At 34.0% G+C, this 10500-nt stretch overlaps 1 protein-coding gene across 6 annotated transcripts; it reads right to left on the bottom strand.

Annotated features, from left to right (window-relative positions):
• Positions 1-3393: 3393 nt before the first annotated feature.
• On the bottom strand, positions 3394-10203 carry LOC133798237 (potassium transporter 2). Of its 6 annotated transcripts, XM_062236468.1 has the most exons (13): positions 10040-10194; positions 9199-9308; positions 8774-9005; positions 8443-8688; positions 8287-8340; positions 7451-7711; positions 7217-7269; positions 6989-7106; positions 6494-6748; positions 5160-6256; positions 4233-4547; positions 4043-4106; positions 3394-3827 (listed from the first exon to the last, which is right to left on the bottom strand). In XM_062236468.1, the coding sequence occupies exons 2-13, from the start codon at positions 9235-9237 to the stop codon at positions 3658-3660; spliced, it is 2904 nt and encodes a 967-aa protein (XP_062092452.1). In that variant the 5' UTR covers positions 9238-9308; positions 10040-10194; the 3' UTR covers positions 3394-3657. The 6 variants fall into 6 exon arrangements, with proteins under 6 accessions (XP_062092452.1, XP_062092450.1, XP_062092449.1 ...); XM_062236466.1 differs by lacking the exons at positions 3394-3827; positions 4043-4106; positions 4233-4547 and having other exon boundaries at positions 4939-6256; positions 10035-10203; XM_062236465.1 differs by lacking the exons at positions 3394-3827; positions 4043-4106; positions 4233-4547; positions 10040-10194 and adding an exon at positions 9655-9990 and having other exon boundaries at positions 4939-6256.
• Between the last annotated feature and the right edge of the window lie 297 nt (positions 10204-10500).

Below are 10500 nucleotides of genomic sequence, written 5' to 3'. Positions count from 1 at the left end.
ATAAGGCAAAATTAAATAAGACTATCCAAATTTAAGCAAGAGTAGGGAGGCATAGCATGCCATCAACCATAACAAAAATAAGGTAAAAATTAGGAGACACAAGTGTCATCAACTAAAACATAAAATAAAAGACTAGGAGGCAAAATTGCCATCAGCTAGTAACTTGCAAAAATAAAAGAAAATAAAAACCACAACAATATAAATAAAGAAAATTACAACAAAATTAGGAGGCACAAGTGCCATCAACTATAAAAATTAAAAAGATAGATAGGAGGCACAAGTGCCGTCAACTAAAAAAAAAGACAATAAATATAAATATATAAGTATATTTTTTTATGGGTGGTAGAACCGTCCCAAATTTTCTTTTTATCTTTTTTTTTTTTAGTTTTTATAGATATATATTTTTTTTAGTTTTTTTTTAAGTGCAAAAAATTAAAATAACTAGTAGAAGAATTCACTAACCTCGAGATAAATTTCATTTCTTTTCTCTTGCAACTCCCCGGCAACGGCGCCAAAAACTTGATGGACCCAAAACGGGTATGTTTAAAAATTTATATATCGCAAGCGCACGAATCGTCCATATAGAATAGTGATCGTAAGCAAGGATGTCGAACCCAAAGGAGTTGTCTAAAATCGAAAATGAAACTATTTTAAATCAAAAGTAATAAATTCTAACCTAGTTCCAAAGATTGATAAGTTTCAATATTATGAACATAAAATAAAAGATTCAAAAATAAAGTTATTTAAGATAATGAAAATAAACCAATAATGAGTTGAAAATAAGTGTTAAAAGAAAAGATTATTAAGATACTAGAATCCACAAAATGTAAGTTTAATAATATTTATTAGTATATTGATTCCCAAGTTTTAGTGATAGTTAAAATAATTTAAACTATCATTTTCCAAAAAATATTTATAATTTTAAGCACAATTTTCTTATAAAAATATAGGATTTTTCTTCACTTTTCAAAATTATAATTTCAAAGCATTTAGTGTAAATCAATCTAATGAAATAACAAATAAATCAATGAACATTATTTATAAGGCAAAACATAATATTTTTGTTCTAAGCATGGATGTGTACAATTTAATGACACATCTTACACAAAGAATATTATGTTTATGCACTAATGAAGAACAAAGTGTAAATATGTTCTAACAATCTAAAATACAAGATATTTAAGATGAAAGAAATATATGTAGAAGAAAAATCCATAAACTTTGTTGTATTACAAGGGAAATCAACATACAACATAAAAATTACCTAGTTACAAGTTGCTTCATCATGATCTTAATAATCTTATGAAAAAGATTAGAAGCACATAACTAGAGTAGAAATACAAACTAAAAAATTACAACATAAATAGGAAAATTTGGAGGAGAAACCCCCAAAATTTCCTCTAAAAATACATAGAAAATAACCAAAAAGAAGAAGAAGAAGAAGATAGTAGAGAGGTTTTGAATGTGTAGAATTTGGTATAGTAACCTCCCTCCCAAAATATGACACCAAACTCCCTTATTTATAGCCAAAAAATGATATTAAAATAATCAATTCAAATTAATTAAATTGATTAAATTAATTGAATTAATTATAATATGGAAAATAGAGGTAAATTATAGGGTATAATAATTATGTTTTGGGGTAAAATGTGTAGAAAGTGAGTAAAAAGTGGTATTTTTGTCATAGGGGACAAATGTGCTTTTGGACAATTTATGGGCTCAAGATACAAAATGGCATGCATGGGGTGCTAGGCAAAGTGGCTGCTATGCCTGGCGTTGGGAGCAGCTGAGGCAGGCTGCTAGTGGAAGAGGCGTTGATGGCTGGGAGGACTCATTTGAAGCAAGCGTGGGCCTGGGCTTGGTTGATGCTTGGATGATGATGCTGAATTGCTGAAGTGATGAGGAGGCTGTGAAGGAGTTCAACGTGGCTGATGTGTGAATTGGTGGTATTGGTGAGCTCCTCATGGGTGAATTGAGCATGGGCTGGGCTTTGGAAGCAGGCCCAACGGCTGGGAAGGAGCATGTGCCATTTTTTTTCTTTTCTCTTCAAAATTGCCATAATTCTAACCTTTTTCTTGCTTTTTCAAGAGCAAAAACATGCAACAAATTCTCTACAAAATATAAACATAAATTAAATTAAAACTAAATATTTTCAATAATAAAATATACAACAAAAGTTTCATGAAAATATTAATTAAAATTTAATTTACTTAAACATTTAAGCTCAAAATATAACATTTTTTTACCACAAATTAAACTACAATATATTACAACAAAATAACTATAAAAACACACAAAAATATATAAAATTAAAATAAGACTAATAAATTCAAAATTACTTAAAAACTTAATAAATCAATTAAAAACTCAAGAATTAAGCAACAATTAGCACATAAAAAGTGGTAAAATAACTCTATTTTGTAGAGTTATCAGAAAATAAAATCATATCTAAATTAATCGTTATCGTAACTGGTTACAACTAAGTCTAAAAAAATCAGATATGAATAAAATTAAGCAGGCGTCATGGTACCTGGTTACTTAAACAAATTTGAAAAAAAAAAACTAGAAAAATCAAATATGAAGTGCAAAATCATATTTGAAATTGAAATAGCAAAATCAGATGTGAAAAAGAAGAAGAAGAAGAAGAATAAAACCATATTTGAAGAAGAAAGAAGAAGAACCAGAGGGGCAAGGTGCGTCACCGCTAGGGGTAGCGGTGGAGGTGGTATCGCCGGTGGAGATCTAAGATGAGGGAACCCCATTGGCTAGAGAAAAAAATGAGAAAAGAAAGAGAGACATCATGAGGGAGAGAGAATTGTGTAATTAGGTTAATGTTGATTTATTTTTTATATTTTATGGAATTATCATATTTAAAAAAAAAAATTCAAAACTTAGCATATTTTGTATAATTTTTTTTTTCCCATAAATATAAAAACTGTATTTATTTTTCTCATATTTTATGTAAACTTCTCAGAGGTGTTTGAAATTATTTAACTCATTATGTCTTAAATTTGATTTATCTAATTTTTGTTTTGGCATCTATTTTAAAGTCTATTGCAAATAACATATATGGAATAGACCGCGAACCTATAGCGATTTTGCAGTTTTGATTTTAGGTTTGTTAATTTAAATATGGTGAGAAATTTTGATTTTTTTTTTTTTTTTGGTTGAAGGGTTAGTTAATTTGGAATAGGATTTAGATTTTTTTTTTTTAAATAATACTTTAATTAAAATTATTAATTTTAATTTTAATTTCTTTTTTTGTTATTTCAAATGATTTTTAATTTTTACATTAATTAAATAAATTAAATTCTTGTAAGTGATATGGCACTAAAACATAAACAGAGAGGATTTTCACCATTGAAAAAAATTGATTAAAGATTCATATGCAACTTTCGCTAAAGATTGCAGTCTTATTATTGCTAAAATTCCATTACTTTGTACCAAACAACGCTTCATTAATACAAGTAACTACCAATGCAATGCTCAGATTAGAAATAAGTAAGGTATTGCGAAGTTGATCTTTCGTGAAATGAACCATTAATGACAAATATATGATACAAAAACCAAATCTTTGTATTTCTATACTAGACCATGTTTGGCTAGCTAGGGTTCAAACCAAAATTTCAAAGCGGGAAAAAATGAATTAAGGCCTTCTCAGCTTGAGAAGAGCCTGGTGAAAAAGTTTCCCGATTTTGATTTCTCCAAACAAGCCACATGAACATATCTCCCAAGCTTGTCAACTTGTCTTGCCTCACCCCTTGTATCTTTCTTGCACACTTTACAAGTTTTGTCCACCCACCCTTCTTCCACATATTGCCCATCCACTGATTCATTAAAACAAAAAAATCATTAAACTATCCAAATATTCCATGATTTGTTGATTGAATTAATGATATTTTCAATAATTCAAATTCTAAATCAGTCCTACATACAATCTTTATATGCATCTGAAATTGAGAATCAATTGTACTAAGAAAAAAAAAATTCAAGTTGTTTGTTTAGAGAAGGTACATGTGTAATAACTATATATATACAATACCTTCAACGTAGGATTTGAAAAAATCTTTGTATGTTCCTCCAATTTTCCTTCTGAGAGCTCCATACTGAAACAAAATAAAACAAGACAAACCACCTTTGTTAAGAAAAAAAATGTCAAAAGGACCAAACACAGAATCAAAGAAAGTTGGAAACTAAAACCATATATGATGATATCATTATGTGTGTTATACCTGTTCTCTGTTCATCTTTTCTCCTGACTTGGTAGCTTGTCTAGCATCTTCTAGAAGCGCAGCGTCCTGTTCTGACCTAACTTGAGAAAAATCAAGTGCCTCTGCTACACTGCTAAACAAAGACTGCTTACTCTTCTTGGGTTCTTCTTCCTTTTTGGTCGCTAAGACACTGAATTTCGAGCTCTTCTTGGTGTGAGCTCCATTGTAGGACTTAGATGAGAGTTGGGTTACGTTTAAATTTGGGAAAAAATTGCTTCTTGGGGTTGTCAAAGCTGGGAGAGCTCTCAGTCCCATTGTTATTGCTTTGACCCAAAACTGAGAATGATATATGAATCTCGTATTGCAGAGGTATGGAAATGGAAGTGGGAGTAGTTCTTTTATTCTCTTGTTGATGAGTCTATGTTTTGCCGATTTCGACCACTAGATTACAGCCACGTGGATGTGAAAATGACATGGCTACATAGAAAACATGGTGGTTAGAAAAAGGCTACGTGGCCCTTTACTGGACTAATAAATTTTAAGGGAGCATCTGGTCATGATTGATACAATCCAAGAAGGAAATCGTCCCCAACCAAACCAATTGAATCAAAATTTAATGGCCTGGGAAAAATCAAGATTATTATTATTATTTATTTTCCTATTCATTGCCAGAGTTAAATTTAATAAAGTTTAAAACCCGTTGATTGTGACTTTAACTACAATGCAGTGACAAAGTTTGAAAGGTTGTATATTCGTGGTAATTCTAAGATGGCACATAGTTTAGAACCCATCTTTCATTTTTTTTTCCTTTTGAAAAAAAAAAGGCCTGCTAAACCGTGGGTGCCTCTTTCAGTTCCCTCTATAGAAATACGAGGATAAAGAAGAAAAATATCTATCTTAATTACATATTATTATGTGGCCTGCCTACACAATATAAACCATTCCAACCTCAAGAAGAGACACTGGTGGGACTTTGAGGGCCACATCTGGACCCCGGCAATTCCTCCTCAGGAAATTATACCCAAAGTTAATGGCTAGTTTCTTGAACACAGATGAACCTTGCTTTGCCTGAACATGCGAATGTCCCAATATGAATGCAGTCCCAGCTTGTTGAGCTTGGTACAGTTCTTCCAGCTCTTCTCGCAGCTGCATTTCGATCTCTCGCCGGGTATTATCTGCTTCGGGATCCTCATCAATGGCAAACCTCACTCTTCTCTCATTTTGATTAACAGCTTCCATCTCTATAACTTCAGTGATGCTTTCCACAGTTGGGAAATCAACAGAGACACTAGCTGGCCCAACAGTCTCCTCAATCTCATAAGCTGGTGCACCAGAGAACGCTACTGTTCCAATCACGGCCAACCTACACTCACTTGACTCGTTAGAACGGAAGACATCATCGTCACTGCACGAGTTATCCCGGTGTGCTTGGCACCAATCATATCTGATAAAATCTGCAAGCTTATCTACAAGCTCGGTCTCAAAGGAGTCAATGTCCTGATGAACATCCCGGTATCCATATCGGACGATGCACCTGTAGGATCGATGAGCTGCAGGGCCAACACGGCCCACGAGGTACCTCTCAGCAGGGGTAACGAAGGGGACTGGTACAGATTTTACACAGACGAAAACAAGGATGCGATGGAAGGCAGGGAGGTTGGTGACAAAGCGGGAGAAGTTGGCAGGGATACCCGAAGTGAGATCAGTGAAGACTAGACCAATTCCAGGAACTCTGGCAATTCCAAGGCTTGGGCCCAAGGCTAGAAGCCATTCCAAAGAAACCTTGTTGTGGAGATCGTATTCGTATTTCTTGATGGTGGCATAATGCCAAACAAACATGATGGTCATGAGGAAAAGGGCAAGAAGGATTGGGAACCAGGCTCCTTCAGTGAACTTAGTGAGGGAAGCTGAGAAGTACAGCAATTCAATGGAGCCAAAAAAGACAAGGAACAAAATAGCTAGAATAGGGGGCTTATTCCAACAAAGTATTATCACCAAAGAAGTCAGGCATGTGGTCACTAGCATAACTGTCATCACTGCCAGCCCTGAAAAAAGATGATGATTGCAAACTTGGTATTGAGAAATCTATAAACAGTTCAACTTTGAAATAATAAACGAATAAACAAATTGATGAAGAGTCAACTTAAAACCAGAGTAGTAATATTTTTCTTCTCTTAGCTGGACAATAACAATGGACTCCTTGGGACCCGATAAAGTTATCAAAGGTAAGAAAATAAATTTAACTGTTTTCAGTATGAGACTAGTGAAGATGTACAAGATACCTGATGCATTTCCCATGTGTTTAGTGTCTCTAAATCCAATTGTTACAGCAATGCAAAGGATCATGAGAATCCAATTGATCTCTGGAATATATATCTGACCATGAATCTTGTCAGAAGTGTGAACGACCTTGACTCTTGGGAAGCAACCAATCGACTGGCTTTGGTTTATGATAGAAAATGTTCCACTGATGATTGCTTGGCTTCCAACAACTGAAGCAAGAATAGCTACAACAAGAACTGGCCACCTTACGCATTCTGCATTCAAAAAAAATTATAGACATCATATCTTTCGTAAAGACTACTTATACCAGTCACTATTCACAACAGAAGTTTGAAATAATAATATTAAAGAATGAGATGTCAAGTTTAATTTTCTTTAACATCATCTATCGAATGCTAGGGGAATCTTAGTTTTAATTTATTTCATCTTGTCAAAGCTTGCCCAACTAGAAATTAAACAAAGTACTTCATACAAAAGGGAAGAATGACCCTTACCAGGAACTGAGACATAAAAACTGATACTATGCTTGGAGTGGTGATGATGTGATAAATAAGCAGCCTGGCCCATGTATGCCAAAATAAGTGCTGGATAAACCAGAAAGGTGAAAGCAATCTGCGGTAGGAAAATGCATTGGAAGTTGAAATTCCCTTGTTAGATTAGACATCCACTGAAAATGCGATTAAAACATGATAAAGTACTGTTATAATGATGTTCAAAGTTACCTGAATGGCCGCATATGAGAAGTGTCCAAGATCAGCAAACATAGCTTCTGAGCCTGCAAAAAGCACACGGATTCATTAGTGGCATGTAATAACACATAAAAATCTGACAACAGCTTATGTCTTAATAAAGGTCATTCATAACTTATCATACATGGAAAAAAAACAATACAAAGAGCTCTGTTTTCTTTCCTAAGAAAAATGACTCAAAATATTATGTGTGTTCTCCTATTTTACCTGTTATGCACAGTAATATTCCACCTAAAGACATCCATCCACTTATCCTTGTCTTCTTCAAGAACTTGAACATGTAATATGGGGAAAGAGCTTGATAAACATGTGGGTTCCAGCGAAATATATTATACAAGCCAAGGGTACTGATGCATAGCAGCCACGTCAACACAATTGGTGCAAAGAAGAATCCAACTCGGTGTGTACCATAATGTTGAAGAGCAAATAGGCACAATAATATGAAGCAAGTTATTGGAATCACAGCATCTGGAATTCAGTCAGATAGGGATGTTAAGAAGGCAAAGATGACCAGCTAAAACTACAATTCATTAGTGTTGTATTTAACTTTTAATGAATCTTCTACGCTATACACAAAAGCATAATAAAAGACAAATATTTCCTGACAAGGCATATTTATAGCTAACCTTACTGCACAAATAATCCAGAAAATTTAATAAAAAGCAGCAGCACAGTAAAAAGGTATCAGGGTATAACTATGGCACACTTGGTGAAGACACAGGATATAACTACTTTTACACAAATGTGTGCCACTCTCGCTTATACTCTTGACTGTCATTCCTTTCTCCTTTAGGGGAAGGCTAAACAAATGTGTGCTCTCGTTTATACTCTTGACTGTCATTCCTTTCTCCTTTAGAGGATTGAGTTTAATCTCGATACTAAAAAAAATTATTTACAATATGACTCCAAAAAAGCTATTATTCTTGCTTTAGCACCTTTAAGTATCATTCAGATCTTGGGTCTTCATATAACTGTCCACAAGGATGTTTTGACTGAGAATAGCAAATTCAGATATGAAACAGAGTACAAGCTGAGAAGCTTACACTGGTGGTGCTCCTTAGACATGGATAATTCAAGGCCTGATACTGCTGAAAAAACTACAAAGAGGCGCATGCATTATTTAATTAGCTCTAAAACAGAAATGAAAAAAAGCATTCAAAATTTGCAAACCAAAAATTTATTATTAAAAAGAAATATACCTGAAATGGCAGGGGTGAGAAGCCCATCTCCAATTACCATACAAGTACCAAGAAGAACCAGAATCAGCACAGCTGTATGCAAGCCCTTGTACTTCTCAAGTATATGTTTCACCCTTGAACTATTTTTACTTTCTGGTGTGTGTTCTAATTTATATGTAGAGAGTGATTCATCAACAGCTTGCCGATTGGGTAAAAGGCTCACTTTTGCATGCCTACATAAGAGTGAATACAGAGCAAAAGTACCACCTGAAAGAACATTATTAACAGGAGGTTACATTACAAGTAGAAGAAAACACAATGAAACTGACAAATCTGTTGCTCAATGACTTACCCTCTCCATTATCATCTGCTCGGAGCACAATAAAGACATACTTGCAGAGAGGGACTAAAGTAAGAGTCCAGAAAACAAAAGAAAGAACCCCATAAATCTCTTCGTTAGTGTCTGAGTGTTGAATGTCTTCTGCAAATGTGCTCTTGTAAACATACAGAGGAGAAATGCTTAGGTCCCCGTATACCACACCAAGGCTTTGGTACGCTAAGAGAAGGGTGTTCTTCCATGAACCCTGAAATGCAGTTCAGCAAAAGCAACTTTCTTGAGAAACCAGCTCAATCCCAGAAACAAAATAAACTGTTAAGATATAATCATTCATTCCAGAGGTATAAACAGAAACTTCAGAAGGGATTAATTTATATATAGCTCATATAAATCGCAGATCCATGTAAGTTGAACAGAACAGATGAAGTGAATATTCAAACCTTTGGACTGTTCCAACACTTTCTGTAGTTGAGATCCATTGTCCTCACCCCTTAAATCTTCAAACTGAATTTCATCTGTGAACTGTGAAGACAGTAATTACCCTGCAGATCTGCATTGAGATAGGAGAAAGTTCTATTGGTTATCTCAAACAGAATCAAAGATTTTTCTACGTTAAACAAATGAATAATTCAACAAGACATTTTCCCAAAATACCTATCCAATTCTCTACCTTATTCCAACAGATAGAGAAGACAAAAGGACACGTTTGCCCATTTCTTTTATAAAACCCACATGACATCCATACTCTATCCTATTCACATCCCCACCATATCTTTAGAAAGTTGCGCATATAATTTTAATTTTATTTTTAACAAAAGTCACTCAAGAAAAAGTAAGCAGATTCGAAGTGGGCAAGCCCTAAACTCAAGTAAAATTAATAACATAAAACAACAGACCATCAACTACTTTAAAATTATGGACTATGGAGTCTCATCATAATTGTAGAGGGACCCTTCAACATTTGATCTATGGTTTCATTATATTAACCTATTCTCTTCTTTCATCTCTCTTCTATGGTTGGAAGAACAAGGATAAACTGAAACTTGAGTACCCCTCTCAATCTTTCAATGAGACAAAGATGAAATAAGAAAAACAACAGAATTTTTTTTGCTGAACATTGGGAGCTGAGACAATCATGCATATGACAGAATACTGAGAGAAAGATAACATTTTCTTTTATCAAGAAAAAGATAACAAAAACAGGACAGGGTTGAAAGGTGATGTCATAGGAAAAAGCACAGTCACGTGATTTAAACGACAGTTACATATACACTACCATACCAAACAAGCGACCACGCACAGAAAGCTGATTCCATTTCCGAAGGGATCATTATTAGATATTCACATCCCACCAACTCTTTTTTTTCTTTCCTGTCTCGAATCTCAAACTATCTCATGATCATTTCACTGTGTCGTTTCTGAATTCTTGTGGTAATTAAAATACATCCCATTTTTCCAAACTCTCACCTAACTTTATTGAGCATTAACTCTGTAGTCTCTAATCTATTGTTTTATTCTAGCAAGCGGTCATAATAAATAACTAAAAAATAAAACTAAGAGGTAAAACATTATTTTCATGATTGGTAACTTAGTCAAGAAAGTGGGAGAAGAGTAAATATTTTCCAAGAGATGATGAAAGAACATTTATAGCGCACACAGAAAGCCTTTTTAAATTCGCATATATTGGGTTCATTCATTTCATGCAATAAATCTAGGCCAGCTTTTCCCATGTGAAGCAAAAT

The sequence above is a fragment of the Humulus lupulus genome, chromosome 8, assembly GCF_963169125.1.
Source record: "Humulus lupulus chromosome 8, drHumLupu1.1, whole genome shotgun sequence".
In the NCBI taxonomy this organism is placed as follows: domain Eukaryota; kingdom Viridiplantae; phylum Streptophyta; class Magnoliopsida; order Rosales; family Cannabaceae; genus Humulus; species Humulus lupulus.
The sequence above is the reverse complement of the archived record's forward strand: the minus strand, read 5'-3'. Positions and strand labels throughout refer to the sequence as shown.